Here is a 20,971-nt window from a genome sequence, read left to right as displayed (position 1 = left end):
CTGGAACTGAAGGGGCTTTAGACCCACCAATTATAATATTTAACTGGAGCCTGGAAGCAAGAATACACAAGAGGGTTTGACTTGCTTAAGCCCAAAAGTTAAAACCCTGGGAGTGTGATATAGATAGGCACCATCCCAGTAGCCATAATAAAATGGAGGGAAAAAAAGATGAACCTCAAATATTGTTGAATGAGAAAATCCTGATATCTATCCCCAAAACAAAAAACAGGGGCAATCCAGAGCATTTTAATGCCTAGGGTGTTCTTACCTCCCCACTCCGGTCTTTCTTACTGTCTTTTTCCCATTTAATTTGTTTAAGTTTTTCTTTTTGCTAGCTTAGGTGCATAGATACTTCCCTATGACCCTTTCACCTATCAATGTCTGACATAAAGCTGGTCGCAGGCAGCAACTCCTGCTTGTGACAGACAATAGTTGCTGTTCCAGGAAGAGAGGGTTTTTGTTTTTATGGGGTTTTTTTGCATTTCTCTCTCTCTCTCTCTCTCTCTCTCACACACACACACACACACCTATCGTTTCTATGTTCTGCCTCCTTTCCTCCACTTTTCTGTTGTAGTCTCTTCTCTGATTTTCCTCTTTGTCTCCCACTCCTTTCCTTCTTTAAGAAGTCGCCACATGCTGTAAATGGAATGAAGACCTGGTTCCAGGCTGGGGCTGCGTGGCTGGGACGGTTTTTACATGATAATCACACCGTTCCAATCGTGCCAGTTAAATTCAGCTAAGGTTGCAAGTAAGGAGACACTGAGCTCTTCCATATTTTTGTTGACCTCCATTCTGTGAGACCATCTGCAGTAGTTTATGCCTACTCTCTTCATGGGATGTAATACAGAGAGTGAGGGCACAGCTGGCTGCCACCTGAAATTGAATCGTGGTTGGTTTATGAGCCAAATTCTGCTCTCATTAAAACAGATGTAAAACTGGACTAGCTCCACTGACATGAGTTCAGGTACAGTAATTTGGATTCACCCTATGGTAAATGAGATCAGAATGCAGCCCTAAGTATTTTTTTGAGTTTATCCATAGGTAGGCCAATTAACCAAAGCATCAATGAACATTCATGTATCACAACACTTTTTCCTTGAACTCTTCCCAGTCTGTCCTCTTAATCCTCCTCTCTGTTCCCCCAATTCTTTGTCTGTATTTCTTTGCCCTGTTTGTTCCCCAAGGTCCTGATTCAGCAAGGTGCTTAAACACATATGTAATGTTCAGCATGTTACTAGCCCCATTCACTTCAGTGGGACTACCCTTGTGCTGAAAGTTAGGTACGTACCTTGCTGAATTCAGGGCCTGACCCCTCTCCATCTTTTTCCTCTTGCCTTCCTTAAGTGAACAGACAATATGTCTCCCTTCTATCCCACACAAATATAAATGTCCAAACTTTTAAAGGGCCCCATAGATTGTATCTTATAATGTGCTCCTTTCTGTGGTCCTACCCAGCCTCTCACTTCCATTGTGAGCTATTCTGAAGCTCCTCCCATACCTTTGGGCCTACTTATAGAATATTTATCACCCTCCATGCTTTGTCTGTAGTAGATGAAGCAAGGGGGACAACAGTGGACTCAGCAGTGCTGAAGCATGATGAACAGCGTTCCCCCACCAAAGGGCCAAGCAGGTGTTTCTCATACAGAAAAGAGGTACCTTGCCTCTGTAGCGGCAACACTATACACCTAATTGGAATCCCACTTCATGTGAAGTCTCTGTATTTCCTTTCATTGCACCCTAATTTTACATAGCTCCAAAGATGCTGGCCCGCACAGGACATCTCAGTTGGACTAAAAAATGCGACACTTACCTACGTTGTGGAAGATTCTATAGGGGTTAGCCTCAGAGGAGACACCACTAATTATGCTGAAGTGAGCCCCATAGCGGGTGATAATGGTCAGTATGGTGACTGCCAGCCCCAGCAGCTGAAAAACAGAGATTTTACTGAGGAAGGAAAGTAGTAAGTGCAGAATTCACAGAACAACTACTGCAGATCTTATGAAATGCTATCAGGCATACTCAGATACTTCAATTCATGCCCGAAGAAAAACAACCTGTTCCCCAAGAGAGTTAGTTTACAGTATATACCTGAAAGTCACACGTGAACGGAACCCCAGGGCCCTTTAATAAACTCTTTGGACAGTACTGTATAATTACTGCATATGAAACCACTCACTCTATCCATTGGACTCTGCTAGCAGAGGAAATTGTAATCATTGGGAAAAACCAGAGGAATCGTGTTTTCACAGACATCCCTTTCAATGGATTTACATTGCACCAATTCCTGAAGTATTTAGATACCAAATTCTGATATGTGTGCACGAGGGGGCTGTTATTAGCTTCAAGAATGGTCCTGGGTCAGATTGCGTTCTCTGCTCCTGCTCTCGAGCAATTTGCATTGTCTTTTGGGGAGTGGAGAGTCGCTTAGGTGTATTGTCATCTCTGCTAAGGAAAAGCTAGTGTCAATAGATGAGTCTTGCACTATGCTTTAAGGCTTTGTCTGCACTAGCCTTTTTCCTCTAAAATTTCCCAGTGTTGCTATCATTTCAGCTCCATCACGGATAGTGCTACTGTAGATAAGACACTGAGTGACCACCAACGTTTTAACCACTGTGTTATCTAACCTGCTCAGAGCCTGTTAGATGGTGGCTGTCTGACCTAGGCTAGTGCTCCCACCATTGCTACCAAGAGTAGAGCTGAAATAGTCATAGCAACAGTGGGGAAATTTAAAATAAAACAAAACCCTAGCATAGCAAAGCTGAAAGGAGGCAAGACAGGAGTTCATCCTGATCTCCTGAGGCAGGGTCCTCCAGATTCAGGCTTCCCTCCGAATGCCTCTTCTCCAGGTTCAATTAACTTTGTTCTGGGAGGCATCAACAACTGCATTACATGCATACAAAACCTTTAGAATCTGCAATATTTTCCAAATTCACAAGGAGAAGAATCCTCCACTCACAAAGGGACATCCTGGAAACTCAAACTCTACAGTGAAGAATCAGAAGTAATTATGTATGTGTTAAACATTACACTTAACTATTCTAAGTGTAACCCTATTACCTTTTCAGATGATGACCAATAGATTTTGCCCAAGAGGTATAGTTTGGTAGATTAAATATACTGTGACCCTAAGAACCCCTCAATGCCAACTGGCAAAGGGTTCACTCTTCTGTAACAGCAACTCTTAGCAGTCCTGACATACTCATTACACTTAGCACACCACTTTCTAGTATATATCCATAAAGAATATAATGTAAGGTCTCTAATAAAAGCTTATGTCATTCTGATCCTCAATCGTTGTGAGATGTCTGTACACGTGATAAAGAGTTGTGTATAAGTACTGAAAATATGTTTTAAAAATCTGTGTTCAAGGCAGAGCTGATAAACAGGTTTTGGCGACACAAACAACAGTAGCTGGTCCCATAAGAGACCACCTTATCTAATATTCTGGGACCAACATGGCTACTACAACATTGCAAAAAGACACCAGAAACTAAACTGAACCACAGAGGATCATCCTGACTCGGGGGAGGAAACAATGGGTTTGGGGGGGAATATAAGGAGAAGGCAAAAGGCAGTACACTTTGCATTCATGAAAGAGAGATCCCAGCCACGTTGCTTGGAGATGCTGGGAAATTGCTTTAGGTGAGATAAACTACTTTAGACAAGGGTTTAATGTGTTAAGTTTAGACTCTAAGAAGTGTGTTATACTTTTTGTTTAATATGTAACCATTTCTGTTTCCATTATTACACTTACTCCGTATTTTTTAAATCTTAATCTTTGATAATAAACTCATGACTGTTTTTACTATCAATCTATCTCAGTGCGGTGATGTTACATAAGAAATGTATCCTCAGCTGAATCGAACAAGCTAGTGTGCACACTGTCCCCTTGGCTAGCAAACCTGGTATTTCTGTGAGTGTTCACCGGTTAAGAGCTGGATACTGCGGGAGTACTCCAAGGACTGTGTGAAGTGTGCTTATTACTAACCTGCACAGAGAGAGCAAGGCCTGCAGAGGCCTGGAAGGCAGTGCTTGCGTTGATAGAAGCTGGTGATTTCAGGGAGCTGAACTACAGCAGGCACAGACTGATCCACACTTAGGGCAGATAGCAGTGAGGTGCCTCACAACCTTTGGTGCCACTAGGAAGTGCCACATATACAGTAACAGTTTTGCCCAATTTCAATACAATAGAACTTAAAACACTTATGATCTTTTAGGCTGTTTACAACTGAGAATCTGTTATACATACACAGTAAAAGGTTTGGTCCAGCTTCAATCAGCTCAGATTTCCTGCAGAAATATCAATCTAAACAAATCCTCATGATCTCACTATTGATACGTGTTATTGTCTGTATCCATATGTAAAGAATACAAATAAACTAAACTTGAGCTAAGCACATCCCCCTTCAACAGGTTTGAGTGCAATTCTACCTTGAATAAGTCACATACTTCGTAGGCACAATGACAGCCCCTCTCTGAAGGGAGAACAATGTATTGCAACTAGAGCTGGTCAACTAAGTTTTGAATTTACATTTTTTTTCGATGAAATTTTTACCAAGCTTTTCCCCCCCAGTCTTTTCAACCAACTATAGAAACTAACTTGTTTCACTTCAATATTCACTTGTTTTCCTCTCTCTCTCTCTCTCTCTTTTTTAAGGGGAGCTAATCGTAGTGCAGTTGTCCCAGAATTCCTTGGAAGAGTTCACCAAATTTCATCACATTTGCTTCTCCACAGCCACTCAATCAGAACTATAGAATTACTTCTGGTTTCCAGTACAGATTCAGAAGATTCCAACAGTTACATTCCATCCAATATCTGTCTCAGTAGACAGGCTTCTGTCCGACTACAAAGATGCTCTAGCTTATCCAACACATTTTAAACCACCCACATCTCAAGAAATTGTTCATCCAAGTGCAATAAAAAATTGTTTTTAAAAAGAAAGAAGCATAAGAAGATATCCCTGTCCTCATCTTAAAACTACCATGTCTGATGACAGCAACACATTTCTTACTTAAAGGCTAGTTCAGAATTGTGAAATAGTTGCATTACAGTGACACTTGAGAAACCAAAAGCTTATCGGTGACAGAAGGCAATGCTGGGGAGTAGCGATAACAGTTCAGGATGCAGTAATTCATACAGTTTGCTTCTTTCACCATAGACTTTTTCAGTGCTAAAATTGAAATGAGAGAAACAACTTTTACAGTTCCTTTTTAAGAAAGAATTTTAAGGTGGTCAGTTTACTTATCCCAAGTTCTGTACAGGTTCCCACTTCTGGTTGTTACCATGACAAAGAGGCTGGTCACTAGCAGCTGGCATTTGGTGGTCCTGACCCAGTGTCTCCGTCCCATGTTATCCTCTTCTCACTCAACACTGGCAGTCAGTCCCTGGAGAACAGTGCTTCAGCTAAGCAGAAGCTGGCAGTAGTGCATCTTGGGAAGTGTAGTCCTACTACAAGCTGACACACCTCTTCCAAAATGGATTATTATTAACAACACTTTTCATCCAAGGCTCTCCGTGTTTATAACGGTTTTATTATTAGGTATGAATATGAGCTTGAAATAAATCTTTTTTAAAGAATTTCATGAGATTTTTAAAGTCAAATTTGTTGAAATACTTATCAAAATGGTGATTGAAGTTTGTCATTTTACTGACATCCTGTGCTTTCGTAAATTAAAATTTTCAATAGCTATTTTTATAATGTTTTCGATAAAAAGAAGTCACCGGGAAAAGAAAAATTTTGAAAAAAGAAATAAAGTTTCACAAAAAGCTTTGGAGTTTTTGAAGAAAAAAAAATCCATTGATTGATGAAAATCATTTCGTATGAAAAATGTCAGCATGCCCTGGATAACAAGATATTACTTCCCTCACCCCAAAAATACAATCCTCTCTGAGTCAAGAATCTATTAACATCCAGATTTCTGGATGAGAGAGAAAAACATTTAAGAGCAATTCTATTCGGAGAAGTGATTGTGTAACAGTGGTACCGTCTCATGCAAAAGATCTGTTGTCTATGTATATAGAGTAATATCTGGTTATCTTAGTGTCTAATGCAAGTGACTACTTTCTTTTACTCCCATTAGTGCTGCAGACGCATATGCAGCTATGAGAGAGCGATCCTTATTGTGCATTGTCTATAAAACTGTTTACCAAATTCCAATCAGTTGCACCTGTGCAAACTCTCAGAAGGCAATGGATGTTGCAGAGTTGTCACTGGAAACAAAATATGAAAAAAACAGAATTACCCAAGTATGTCTGAGGGTCAGGGCTGACGAGACCGGGTGGGAAGCCGGTACAAATTACCGGTGCCCAGCGCTCTGGAAGGGGGCCCGGGGCCCGGCTTCCCCCCCACACCCCTCGTCAGCCCCGTTTAGCCGGTCTGCCCTTGCTGGGGGGCCCGAAAAATTTTTTTCACCAGGGCCCGAACCCGCTCTCGGTGGCCCTGCTGAGGGTAGAATTTCAACTACAGAACCTTTATTGCTGATGATGATATGGGAAAAGGGAAGAATCCAGGTTAACTCTCAGACCTGTAGTTGTGTTTGCAGGGCTGGCAGAAATAAAACAACATCTTTCCAATTGAAAACAGAGCATACTTGATATGGAAATTAGAGACAAACATGGACTCCCTCCTATACACTTCCAACTTCACAGTTACCTCTCAGAGTAGTGCTGCTCTTCAAACAGTAAATCCAAATTTATTTTTTCCCTAAGCAAATCACAATGAGCCGTAAGGACAATCTAGATGCAGTGTGACACCAGAAGAGGATGGAATCAAAGCATTCAGAATGAAATTCACTCATGTGCAGAGGGTCTTTTCTAATTAACAGAGACTCACATTAATCCTTAGTTTCAGGGCCAGACTGATGGAAGAGAAGGGAAGGTAACAAATATAAAAATCAATGTCTTCCTTTTCTACTTATTAGTTTTACAGGTAACACAATATCTACTTCGGTTGGTAAGGCTGAAAGGGACAGAGAGGAGGAAACAAAATAGGGAAAGAATAGAAACCACATGATACAAAGAGAAAGAACATCAAAGTGAAAACAGATTGCACAATGATTGCACGGGAAAACAACGTGATGTTACATCATCTCAAGTGCAACAGTATTTAGTAAAGTGAAAGCTTTCTTGTGGGTTTGCAACCAGGAAATCTTATAAGATTTGAATTAAATTTACCCCCACTGTTTGTGAGAAGGTGATCTTTGGAAAAAGAAAAAAAATTTGGAGAAAATATGGGCACTTCCAATATCAGAAGACATTCCTATCACAGCGGTAGCAAGAAAAAGGACAGTCCAATGGTTAGGCCATTAAACTAAGACATGGGAGATTGAGTTAAATTCTCTGCTTTGGGCAAGTCACTTAATTTCTCTGTGCCTCATTCCCTATCTATGGGGATGACATTTTCTCACCAGCAGCAGCGTGAGAATAAATACATTAAAGATTGCCTGGTGCTCAGATACTATGCTAGTGGAAACCAGATAAGTAGAACTATACAAGTTTTTGGTTTCCTGGCAATTCTGGTTTTGGGTTGAACTGCAAACAAAGTTTGTTTGAAATTTTTGGTGAATCAAAGAGCAAAAAAATTGTTTCAGTTTGAATGAAATATTTTGTTTTGACCAAAAATGTTTCCTTTTGATTATGACCATTTTAAAAACATTTTTAAAATAAAATTAATTTTGAATCAATGTTGTTTTGAACTGAAAAACCAAAACAGTTCATTTCAAATATTTTGAAATAAAACATTGATCCCCCCCCCTTTTAAAATTTTCTTTCCCCCCTTCCCCCCCGCCAACACAGTTTGACGAAGTTGACATCAAATTGTGAAATGTTTTGGTATCACCAAATCTGCATTTTTTTGCTAAAGAGTTTTGTCTGGAAAATTTTGCCCAGCTCTACATATAATAACTTGCAAGATGCATGTGATACCCAAATTTAATTTTTTACTGCTATTGATTCCTTTTAGTATTGTAGGGCCAAAAGAGAGACAGGTTTATTCCAATTCCTTCTTGTACATTTTCAAGAGAAATGGCTACTATGATACAACCACTGCAAAGCCACTGAAGGAAGTTAAACAGATGTCATTGAGGGCATAACTGGAAGACTTAGTTCCACACTGGTGTAATCTAGCCAGCAGAAGCTTGATTGCAGGTGACAACGAATAAGAAGGATAGCACCCAGTCTGACTGCCACATCTCCAATTGAATTTATAGGCACGGCAGCTAAAGATTAACACATCATGAAATATTTAATACAGAGTAATATGCAGAGACAATAAGGAACCACACAACCCCATCTTTACACAGTGACTTTTCAAACCAACTGCACTTTAAATAGTAATGAAAGTTAGTATTCTTTTAAAAAAGAAAGATCCTCTGCTTTTCCTATCTATCCTTTAGTTTCCTGCTGTAACCAAAATTCCATAATACATGTTAAGTACAGAAAGAGAAAACCAGCAGCAAATTCACATTGCCCACTAGAGGTCCTCACAGGCTAGGAGAATGGGTTGACATTCTGAAGTAACCACGGTTTCAAGTTCACTTCTTGACGCAAAATGTGCTTGCTTTCCTCCATTATCCACAGACACTGCTTCTATCTACAAGGTGTTTCTGAGGTTCTGTCTATCCTATGTCAATTTCTCAAAGCTTTCCCACCATTGCTAACACTGGTTCAGCTCTACTGGTGTTATTAACACTGGGAGCCCTAGCATAGAAAGAGGTTGCCACCACAGTCCTATGCAGCATTTCAATTACAAGATGACAAGGTGGTAAAAATGCTAGAAACCAATGAAGCTTTGTCTACATTAGGGCTGCCGTGGGGCCACTTCAGCTGAATAGTTGGTAGCACTGGTAGGAATTTTTCCTCAAATACCCTAGTGTAGACAAGGCCTTTGTGTTGCAGATGGATAGGTGAGAAGAGCTATTAGATTGCTTTTCTGTTATACTAGATCACTATGAATCAGCATTTTACGGCAACAGCTCTTTGTTCGGCAAGGGGATTCCCCACAATAGCTTGTTTTTGGGAAAGTCTGCCCAACTTTTGGGGGCTGCCCTGTCCTAAGAATCCTTTTCTTTTGGGGAAAGAGGTAGAGGGTCTCCTGCAATAGCATCTATACTCCTGCAATAGCATCTTCACGTAGCTGAAGTCCGCCCCCAGTGTAGACCAGGCCTAAGGCAGGGCCAAACATACCTACATCATCCCCGAAAGGAGTTTGTCTAACCGGTTTTTAAAACCCTCCAATTACAGGGATTCTACAACCTCCATTGAAAGCTTATTCCAGTGCTTATCTATCTTTACAGCTAGAAAGTTTCTCCTAATAACTAACCTAAATCTACCTTGCTGCAGATTAAGCCCATTACTGCTTGTCCTACCTTCTGTGGACATGGAGAACAATTGATCACCATCCTCTTGATAACAGCCACTAACTTATTTGAAGACTCCTTATCTGTGGCTTACCCAGCCAGCAGCTCTCGCTGTCGCTCTGTGGAAGTCCTGCAGGTGGCAGCATCCCAGGTTAGGAAGGTATCAGCAAAAAGAACGAGGAGTACTTGTGGCACCTTAGGCCTTGGCTACACTTACCCGCTAGTTCGGCGGCTGGCAATCGAACTTCTGGGTTCGACTTATCGCGTCTAGTCTGGACGCGATAAGTCGAACCCGGAAGTGCTCGCCGTCGACTGCGGTACTCCAGCTCGGCGAGAGGAGTACCGCGGAGTCGACGGGGGAGCCTGCCTGCCGAGTGTGGACCAAGGTAAGTTCGAACTAAGGTACTTCGAACTTCAGCTACGTTATTCATGTAGCTGAAGTTCCATACCTTAGTTCGAATTAGGGGGTTAGTGTAGACCTGGCCTTAGAGACTAACACATTTATTTGGGCATAAGCTTTCGTGGGCTAAACGAAAGCTTATGCCCAAATAAATGTGTTAGTCTCTAAGGTGCCACAAGTACTTCTCGTTCTTTTTCCAGGTCAGGAAGCGACACTGCACCTGCATGCTCTCAGGGTCTTTAACAAATGAGCCTGAGATGCTTACCTGACAAAAGACACATGTCAAAGTTAAAAAATACAGACCGTCGGGCAGGCTGCTTGCAGACCAGGGATTTTAATATATTATATAAAAATAATCCATTTCAACTGATGGTGTCCTTTTAGAGGAGAGGAAAAAAGTCACATTCCTGTATGAAAAGCTTACCTTCTATTGTCACGGACCCCCTACAATTACTGCAACTGGAAGAGATTAGAGGAAAAAACACTGTTATCTGCTATTTTCAATGTTTACTTTCTGCATTTGAGATCATTCTGCAGATAGTTAATTTCACCATTTCCTCTGCGTAGACAATGGATTCCAAATCCTGTATGCATTCTGCATAGACAAATCCTGGATCTCCACTCTAGTGGGGCTCCTGTACAAGACAGTTTGCATGTATTTGCCCTTATTTACATCCCCTGATTATCGCACAAGACAGCAAGGGAGAAAGACACTTTCTTACAGAACAGAAAAAATTGTTTTTTCCCCCTGGATTCTGGCTTGCAGAAGGGAAGCCAAAAGCAGAGTCTTCCTTTTCCACCGGAGGTAAAGGAAAATAGGAGGCAGAAGGCTCTGCTTCTTTGGAGAGCAGGGGAAAATCAGCAGGGGAACAGATCTTCCTGTAGATGGGAAACAGAGAGGGGAATCCTAGTTGGACATTTTTTCTTGTCCCATCAGGTGCCCAGGTTGCTCCGCCTATTGGTGGGAAAGGTTCAGAGATCCATGAACTCTGCTGTCGAGTACTGCTATCAAGTACTCCTGCTTCATAGTCTCTCACCAGATAAATTCTCATTGCACCAGTTAATAAAGCAGAAGCTGAGCTCCTCTAAGCCTAGGAAAGGGAAAAGGAACTCTCCCTTTGCCTTTAACAGAAGAGGAGCAGCAGCACTCCTACTTTCCCCCCTTAATTAACCTCTGTTCAGTATATCTACCTTGCAAGGTGATGACAAGTCACAAGCCACTGTGAGGTCACTGGCTCAGCATTTCTAGCTTGCTGGATTCATGTCAAGGGAGAGGCCAGCTTGTGTACTCATTCCATCAGCAACTGTGGCTTGCTGGGAGGATACCAAAGCACAAGCTGTTGTGATGTTAATGGCTCATCTCATCTAACTTGCTAAACTGAAGCCAAGGGACAGCCACTGTGAGGTCACTGACTCATCAGCAAGCTAGAGGTGATGTCAAGGTACAGGCCTTTGGGATGCTGCTGATTCAACAAACTTCTAGCTTGCAGATCCTGCATGAAGGACCAGAGTTGAGAGCTCCCTGACTCAGCCCCCTCCAGTTTACTGGACCTCGTGGGGTTTGTTACCTCCCTAGGAACTCAGAAGCCCTGGGGTTCAAGGCTCAAGTTCTATACTGGGAAGCAAAGGTTATTGAGCAAGGACTGGAAATAGCTGGAACTCACTAGCCCCCAAGGAAGCCAGCCTGGAGCACACAAGATAACAAGGAAGAGATGATCAACAGCCTGGTAAGATAACAACTCTAAGGAAGATTGCCTGCAGAGGGGCTCTTTTTGGAACAAATGTGAGTTTTGTTTATTTTAAGTCGTAAGGAAAAGAGTATGGTACTTTTGTTTCTCCAGCCCTGTGGAGAGTGTATGAGAGAAATCTGCTTTGAACCCTAGAGAAAAATGAAGACTATGAAACTATGAAATGAGCACTTTTCTTTCTCTGATTCTGAAAACGGAAGCATAGAGTTGTTGATTTAAAATATATAAATTCTAAAGAGAAAATCCTTTTTGTTTAATTTTCCCCTCTGGCTTGCTGGGGTTCTTGTTTTGGTTGAAGTATTTTTCAGAATGAGATGGTTTGATTTTTCATGCTGAAATTACTTTCTTTTGACATTTTTTTATTTTGCATTATATGTTATAAGATCACACAAAATAAAAAAGTTGAGATGTTTCAATTGAACCCAAACTATTTTTTTTTGTTTAGTTTTCCTTGGAAAAATTTCAAAATCTTCAGTTTTCATTCTAAATTTGAACTGAAGCCAAAAGTTTGAAATCTTTTGTGAAATAGAACTTCTGTCTTCCCACAGCATTAAAGGGATGGGGAGGGCTAATTATGCCAGGTTTAGAAACTAATAAAAACTGTTACCATCAACTGGCTGATTGGTGGCCTATATGAGTTTAGTTGGGGGGTTCAGTTCAGCTCCTGTAAAAGGGATTTAGGGGATTGAGATGAGATATGAAGCCTTTCATTGCTACCAGATCAATTCCAGCAAAACAGAAGGCATGAATACTTGAACATATACTTTCCTAGCTTGACTACAGTAAACAGTACTTTAACTTCTATTCAAAATGCTGTGTTCAGTTATAACCATGCAGTGTCATAATCTGTCCTTAGAGTTTTGATTAAAAAGTCTGGAGCTGCCCATTTTAGAAAGACAGTAACAAGCACCATAAGGAACTTAAGCTGAATATTTAGCTAAAGATATACCACACAGACATATGCACACATCTATTATACATTACACTGAACAAATTATTGTTCGTGTTATCCATCTTGTATACCCTATCACCAAAGGTGATACGGTTCAACTGTGTGATGAAATCATGAGAATCCCAAGACAGAGAGTACTAGAGCAGTGGTTTTCAAACTTTTTTCCTGGCGACCCAGCTGAAGAAAATTGTTGATGCCCACGACCCAGTGAAGCTAGGGATGAGGGGTCTGGAGTGTGGGAGGGGGCTCTGGGCTGGGGCAGGGAGTTGGGGTGCGGGAGAGGGTCAGGGCTCTGGGCTGGGGACAAAGGGTTTAGGGTATAGGAGGGGGTCAGGGCTCTGGGCTGGGGGTGCAGGCTCTAGGCTGAGGTTGGAGATGAGGAGTTTGGGATGCAGAAGGGGGGTCCAGGTTTGAGGGGGGGCTCAGGGCTGGGGAAGGGGATTGGGGTGTGGGGTTGGGGCATGGGGTTAGCTCTGGTGGCTCCCGGTCAGCGGTGCAGCTGGGGTGCAGAGGCAGGCTTCCTGCCCGTCCTGGCACCATGGACTGCGCTGTGCCCCAGAAGTGGGCAGCAGCAGGTCCGGCTCCTAGTTGGAGGCACGCAAGCGGCTCCACATGGCTCTCACCCGCAGGCACAGCCCCCCCTAGCTCCCATTGGCCATTCCTGGCCAATGGGAGTGCGGAGTTGGTGCTCGGGGCAGGGGCAGCACACAGATCACCATGCCCTCCCCCCCCCCAGGAGCCGGACCTGTTGCTGGCCGTTTCCGGGGCACAGTGTGGTGTCAGAACAGGTAGGCACTAGCCTGCCTTAGCCGGGCAGCACCGCTGACGGGACTTTTAACAGCCCAGTCAGCGGTGCTGACCAGAGTCGCTGTGACCCAGTGCCTTACATTCTGTGACCCAGTTGTGGGTCGTGACCCATAATTTGAAAACCACTGTACTAGAGAAGGCTTGAAATAATGTGTGACTATGTTGTTCACCATATCAGTATGTTTCTGTAACCTTAGCTTATTTTAGATATGTTTGGGTCTGAAATGAGTGATGTCCTTTATAACCAGAGGTAATTAAGAATTCAAGCATTCAATTGATTAAGGTATGATGGTTTCCCATGACACATTGCACAGCAGGTGTGAAGAGGGAGCGTGGTACTGAATTTGTGCACAGTGATTTAACACATTTCTAACTTAGTCTCTCTCATCACCTGACCTAGCTCACATGGGAATAGCCTCCTGAAAATGCTACAGCATGTCTGCTCAGCCACAGAGACTGCCACAGACACCCCAGACCTGTCCTCCACTCCTGTCAGTGGCTTAAAGGTCTCAGTCCTCATCTTTAAGATGCTCCATGGCCTTGGACCAAAGGTATCTAAAAGATCAACTAAAGCTCTCGGATAAAGACCATGATCAACATCTTTGCTCCTGTGGCACAATGGAATTTTCTACCATAAGGTAAAACTCACGTGCAGGACAGAGCTTTCTCAGGGGCTGGCTCAAGACTGTGGAATGAACTCCCCCAGGAACTAAGGACCATTATCAACCCTGCCACCTTCCACTCTGTAGCCTATAAGACTAACCTGCTTGCTTGCTTGTGTGTGTGTGTGTGTGTGTGTGTGTGTGTGTGTGTGTGTGTGTGTGTGTGTGTGTGTGTGTGTGTGTGTGTGTGTATACATATATGTGTATATATATATATATATCTTTTCTTATAGTTTAAGTATTTAATGTATTGTAATAGGTTTATAGCTTTATATTAAAAGTAAGTTTGGCTGTAATGCAAGATCTACCTACAGGCCAAAACTCTGTATGTTAAGCTAATGTGAAGTTAACACCTTTTGAGACCCTCACCCAGAAAAGTAAAATTAAACAAAACACCCACGCAGATGTCTAGAGACCTTTACCTGAACCAATAGCCTTAAAGGGTGGAAACAGGGGGGTTTCCCACAGACTTAACAAGTACACCACAAAAAACTGATGTGCATACATACCTGTCATCAATACGCACATACATACCAGCCTATGGGGGTAAGTGTACCCTAACATTTCTGTGGGTGAGGAATAAAATTTGGGCATAAGAGGAAGGAGGTCCGGCATTTGCCCTATAAAAGAGGTAACCCACCTCAATAGAGGCTCTCGCTCCGTTCTCTATTATCTCCATTTTCTCTGTTCTTACTTTACTCCATCTCTACCTCTCACTATCTCCATTCTCACTTTACTCTATTCTCATTTATTTCCTCCACTCTATCTATCTACGATGACTGCTACTATTTGTACACTATACTTGTCCTTCTTAAACTTTAAGTTTCAAGGAAACTAGGCTAAGCTTAGTTCCCCTAAGTTTTATTCTTAGTTTGATTATTAGGTTTTGATTTAAGTTTAAGTTAGTCAAGTAAACCCTAGTCAGCTTGGATAGCTCTTAGCATTTTCTAAGCACTGCATCCCTCACTCAAAAATTGAAAAACCTGAACCACAAGGCTGTTCCTGTGTCTCTTACCACCAGGTTATCAAAAAAGGGTGGGAGTATATTAACCAAAGCTTTGTTACATATAATACTATATTATCATATGTATCTTTTAAATAGCAGTAATGCAATTGTAACTTTGTAACTCTGGATATTTTACCATTTACTATTATTAATTTTAATATAAAAAGTCTTTAAGACTATATCTGTCTCAGTGTAAGCTTCCTGTCATACCCCCGAGGGTCCTTTATAAATTCTGTGGAGCCTGATTCCGAACAAGAACTTTTATCTTCTGATCAAACAGACTGGCGAGCCTAAACCCATACTAATTAATATTAATAATAATTATTATTAAATAAAATTAAATTAATAAATTAAATTCCCATATTATCCAAATTATTATCATCAGTACACCCTAAATCAGGCTACAGGCTGGCGAGCCAGCCAGGAGACTTGAGAAGTGTGTGACAGGAATTTTCAGGGATTCCAGGCATCCTTAGACCCCTGAAAATCTCACCTGAGACATAAGTAAAGAATAAGAGTTACAGGGTGTTAGAGAGCAAGATTTGTGTGTCTTGCTAACTCACTCTTCAGAACACAGGAACCTGATTTCCTGTGACTGTGGCTTGGCAGCAGGCCCAATATTTCGGTTGTGTATTGTGGTTTAACTTAAAGTTTTGACTTAAAGTTTTAAATTTAATCTTGCGAGATAAAGTAATAGTGATAATATTTAATGTGATACGCGCGTTTAAGGGGCTTTGTTGGAGGTTGAAGTTGTAACGAATGGTACCAATAACATATAAGCAGTAGCATCGGGCCCGATGACCCACACTGAGTGGTGGCGGGGGAGTTGATAAATCTATGTATTAATTGCCGCCAAGAGGCCGCAATAACTCAGAACTTGTATAGTTCTTCAGTCCCCACAACTCTCCCGGGCTGCACCTCTGATCCGTCTGCCTCAGTATCCCCAGCTGTTTGGCAGGTCCCGACAGAGGGAAAAGACCTCTCGATCAGCTACGAGCCATCGAGGGAAAAGAGGGGAACATGCCCCCACCCCTCTATCATTTACTTGGGACTTATTAAACTAGATAGAAAACCAGTTTGGGGTATTATTTCCTGTTTCTGTGAAGGAATGCCTTCCATGTCAGAGTAAACCAACAGAGTATTTATTCTAGTTATTAAAAAGCTAGTAAAGTTGTAAAATTGAAATGAATTCTCTATTTCGTATTAAAAGTGTTAAAAGCAAAGTGTTAGAATTCAAATGAGTTCTATGTTATGTGTTAAGGTAAGTGGAGTAAGGGCAAGAGTAAAATCTGTTGGAGTTGCCAGCAGTATGGCTTTAGAAAACCTTGCCAAAAAATACATTCAGGAACATGGAGGAGGTTTAGAACAGCTAAAAAATAACAAGAAATATCTAAGCATTGTAACCCATGGGGTTTTGTAAGTAATGTATTTAATGTAGAAATGAAGCAGAAAAAAAAAAAAAAGAAAGGCTAAACTGGTAAAAAAAAATAGCTGTTAAATGTCTGCTCATAGCTTATAGTTCACTGGGGAAAAAAATTAAATAAAAAAATTAAAGTTACTCAGAAAAGACCAGCAAACTTTGGATGCCAGCTTAAAATCACTAGACGGCTATAACTCAGATTGTGGTCGGCTGTTGGAAAGAATTAAAGAGTTAAAAAGATGTGTTAGGAGGAGGATAAAGAATCGGTTCCCATCCCTATTGGCATGGTGGAACCGGTGAAGATAAAACAATCTGCAGGGCCAATAACTAAAAGTAGAGCAAAAGAGTTAGCTCAGGCTGATACGGTACCTTTAGGAGCGGAGTTGGAGATTAAGTCTCAGAAGCCACCGGGAAAGTCAAAAAAGAAAGTTAGCAGTGCAGAAGCTATCAACAGTCTGCAGGTAAAAAAGTAAGTCTCAGGGTTGCACCACAAAAGGCGAAGTTAAGTGTCATCATAAAGAAAGCAACTAGTGAAGTAAAGGATGAGGTGAGCAAAGCAAAGGGGGAGGAAATATCCTCTCCTTTGTTAGTGTCCGCCCCAATAGTAAAAACGGAATACCTTAAAAAAAAAACTGTAATTGTTAACGGACTAAAAAAAAAAAAAAAACGTCCTGTGTCACTGTAAAGATGCCTTAAGTATAAAACATTAAGGTTTTATGAAAAGTTAACTGTGCTCATCCAGGATTATCTCCAATGCAATACTTCAGGAACCACGAGCTAATCCCACTGTGAGGATCGAGAAACCCCCAGGGTTAGGCAAGGTTTTCCTAAATTCCCTAGGTACCAGCATTGGCAAAACGACCCTAACCCACGTAGTAACCCTGAACCTTCGAGTGGGCGCGCCCCTCAACAGGGTTATGTGTTTAAATCCCATATAGGGGCCCAGGACCGTGTTCCTTTCTTTTCAGATGCCGCACAGAACAATTCACGCCTGCAGAAATCCAAGTCAAAGATAAGAACTCAGTTGTAATAATGTTTAAGCAAATGCTTGAGGCTGAATGATGGGATATCCGGAAACTCCGAGCCCACATAAATGAGCTGATATTAAAAGGCCAAGACCCAGCACCCTCAAATCGTCCGGTGGCCTCCGTTAACTCATTTCCTTCTCTCTGGTGAACAGCCTCCGGAGAGATAGGAGGAGAACCCATAGATATTTGTCTGCATAATCTACAAATTACTCGGCGTGACACCAATTGGCCCCATGTGTAGTCATAGTCCCTTTAGGCAGAGATGCAGGAGGGAGACCCACAGTATCTGCAGTGGTAGGGGGCCCCCACAGAAATTTTATTATAAATACTGGGGCAGCAGTTAGCATTATCCATGTTAAGGATCCTAGATCCTCAAAACACTTGCAACTTTTGCAAGTAATCAGGTTGTTACCACACTTCCTATACCCATTAAAGTACAAATAGGTCACCTAAGAAAGGATCATACCTTTGTATTAATAAAATTAGCAAACCCTTACATAGAAAAGACTATAAAGTCTTTATTAACATAGTAAGTACTACATAGATGTACTTTCACTGCCAATTCCCCTATTTGGCCATGAAGAAACCAGATGGTTCTTGGCATCTCAAAATTAAATTATAGACGCCTGAATCAGGTCACACCCATTTGTGCCCCTAAAGTGGCCAAGATGACAAATCTAATCAAGTCCTTTAATCCAGAGGCTAAGTGGTTTACTGTCCTTAACATCAGTAAACAGCTTTTAACATTATCATTGGCATACATTTCACAGTACCATTTTGCATTTAGTTTTCAGGGAGTCCAATATTCCTGAACACATTTACCCCAGGGGTATAAAATTCTCCGGCTTTATTCCATACACAAATAAGGCGGGTACTGTCGCAATTTTCCAAACCAACTGTTTTGTTTCAATATGTAAATAACCTGTGTTTAGCAACTGTGACAGACCCAGACCAGTGGGGTACAGGAGTCTGGTAGAGGGCAAATATACTGGTCACTGGATGAGTAGTTTTCTGTTCCCTGAGTGACCAGAGCAGGGGCTGCACTAGAGTAATCAGGAACCTGCTAGAACCAGTTAAGGCAGGCAGGCTAATTAGGACCCCTGGAGCCAATTAAGAAGAAGCTTCTAGAATCAATTAAGGCAGGCTAATCAGGGCACCTGGGTTTTAAAAAGGAGCTCACTTCAGTTTGTGGTGCGCGTGTGAGGAGCTGAGAGTGAGAGGGTGTGCTGCTGGAGGACTGAGGAGCACAAGCGTTATCAGACACCAGGAGGAAGGTCCTGTGCTGAGAATAAGGAAGGTGTTGGAGGAGGCCATGGGGAAGTAGCCCAGGGAGTTGTAGCTGTCATGCAGCTGTTACAGGAGGCATGATAGACAGCTGCAGTCCACAGGGCCCTGGGCTGGAACCTGGAGTAGAGGGCGGGCCCGGGTTCCCCCCAAACCTCCCAATTGACCTGGACTGTGGGTTCTTCCAGAGGGGAAGGCTCTGGGCTGTTCCCCAACCCACATGGTGAATCTCTGAGGCAAGAAAATCCGCCAATAAGCGCAGGACCCACCAAGATAGAGGAGGAAATTTATCACACTGGTGTCAGGAGTGGGATCTTGGGGTGCACAGCGCGGCGGAAGAAGGAGGGTGATTTGAAAAAAAACCAACCAAACAAACAAAAAAAACAAAAAAAGGGAGAGGTTTATTTTTTCCCCCCCACCACAATGGATGACATAGTGCGGGCACTGATATAAGCTACGGCGGCCTAGCAGGAGGCTACCCTTGTCCAGGCAGCCGCCCAACTAGAGGCAGTGCAGCTGCAGCAAGAGACTAATCACCTGCTGATGGACCAGGCTGCTCAAGACCGAGCTATGTTGTGGGAACTGGTAAACCAGGTAAAGTCCCTTACAGAGCTGAATTGCGGCCATGATGGGACACGGCTCATACGGGCCAGCCATTGGCTGCAGAAAATGACACGGGAGGATGATGTAGAGGCATACCTTCTGGCCTTTGAGAGGACAGCCCTATGGGAGGCCTGGCCTTGAGATCAGTGATCTGGCATCCTTGCCCCATTCCTGTGTGGGGAGGCCCAGAAGGCCTACCATGATCTGCCTGAAGAGGCTGCGGCAGACTACCCCCAGCTGAAAGCAGAGATCCTGGCCAGATCTGGGGTAACGACAGCAGTGCGGGCCCAGCAGTATCACTGTTGGAGGTATCAGGAAGACAAAACCCTGCGGTCCCAATTGTATGACCTCATCTATCTCGCACGAAAGTGGTTGCAAACAGAGTCCCGAAGTCCAGAAGAGATACTAGTGGTTCTGGTCATCAACTGATACATGAGGGGACTACCACCAGACCTTCGTGCCTGGGTAAGCCAGAATGAACCCTCCACCTATGATGAGGTTGTCGTCCTAGTAGAGAGGCGAAGGACAGCGAGGAAGCTGACCTGACCAGTTAAGGAAGAGGCACCCCGGGTTAAACTAGCAGCCCCAAGCCCTAAAGTTCAGGTGACTGGGCCACCAGGAGGGCCCAGGTGGAAAAAAGAGAGAGGCTGAAGGCCCATCAGAGGCCACAAAGAGTTGGAGCACTGAGGGAGAAGAGGATCGTGATGTTAGACTGCTCAAACCAAGAGACCAGGGAACGCCTAGGGCTCCATACAGATGTTATGCCTGCGGGGAGTGGGGACACATAGCTGCACAGTGTCCCAATGCTGAGGAGCCTATGCAGTGTAACCTGGGGAACTGGGCAGATCCATGCTCCCTAATCCACCTTGTGGGGGTCTCACTAACCCCACATATGTATACCAGACCAGTGAAACTAAATGTGGTAGGGACCACAGCACTGGTTGATTCGGGGAGTGCTATCACGCTTATCTCAGGGAAGCTCGTAAAGCATAGTTAGCTGCTGCAGGCTAAACATACGGGGATAACGTGTCCATCGGACATTTAGTTACTACCCCACCATCCCAGTAAAAAATGAGATCCAAGGGAACACTACTGAGGTAGCAGCAGATGTAGTCCCTAAACTCCCATACCCAGTGCTCATAGGGAGGGACTTGCCAGGGTTTGGAAACTTACTCCCAGTAGGGGGATTGGAGAAAGATGGGGACCCTAAAATTGGTGAGGCATCCACAGCAGACTGTCAACCCCCAATCTTATTTGATATATCCCCAGATTTGTTCTCCACTCCCAGACAGGGTAGAAAGACAAAAAGGGAAAGAAGGGCAGCTAAGGCCTTGGGAACCCGAATACTGACCCAAAGCCAGAGGGTCGCTCTTGTAGGTAGGTGGACTCGCACAGCTGAAAAGGAGGCCACGCAGGAGGGAGAAGCACCTGAGTTTGACCCCCACCCTAATGCTTCTGAACCAGTAGAGGCAACAGAGACTGGGCCCCTAGATCTTGGGCAGATTAGCCCCGGGAGAGGAAATTTTGGACGGGATCAGGCAGAAGACCCAAGGAATGACAACATTAGGAAGGAGGTGACTGAAATAGATGAGGTCCCCGTGGAAGGAAAAACCCAGGGACCAGGACCCTACTTCATAATGAAGAAGGATCTCTTATACCGGGTTGCACCAGTACAGGGGCAGAAGGTACAGCAGAGCCTAGTAC

The 20,971-nt window shown here is 43.1% G+C and overlaps 1 protein-coding gene across 8 annotated transcripts in view; it reads right to left on the bottom strand.

Moving 5' to 3' along the window:
• Positions 1 to 5,409, bottom strand: part of TSPAN32 (tetraspanin 32) — a 71,502-nt gene extending 66,093 nt beyond the window's left edge. For all 8 annotated transcript variants that reach the window (XR_010600487.1, XR_010600488.1, XR_010600491.1 and 5 more), the window contains exons 1-2: positions 5,284 to 5,409; positions 1,811 to 1,925 (exon numbers count right to left, since the gene is read on the bottom strand). Coding sequence is in view for 3 of the 8 variants with exons in the window: in XM_065592066.1 (XP_065448138.1) it covers positions 1,811 to 1,925; positions 5,284 to 5,349 (181 nt within the window). In the remaining 5 variants the exon portion in view is untranslated. The remainder of the gene's footprint in view (positions 1 to 1,810; positions 1,926 to 5,283) is intronic.
• Positions 5,410 to 20,971: the final 15,562 nt, after the last annotated feature.

This window comes from Chrysemys picta, chromosome 4, assembly GCF_011386835.1.
Source record: "Chrysemys picta bellii isolate R12L10 chromosome 4, ASM1138683v2, whole genome shotgun sequence".
Taxonomy (NCBI): domain Eukaryota; kingdom Metazoa; phylum Chordata; order Testudines; family Emydidae; genus Chrysemys; species Chrysemys picta.
Note: the sequence above shows the minus strand (reverse complement) of the source record. Positions and strands in the feature narration are given on the sequence as shown.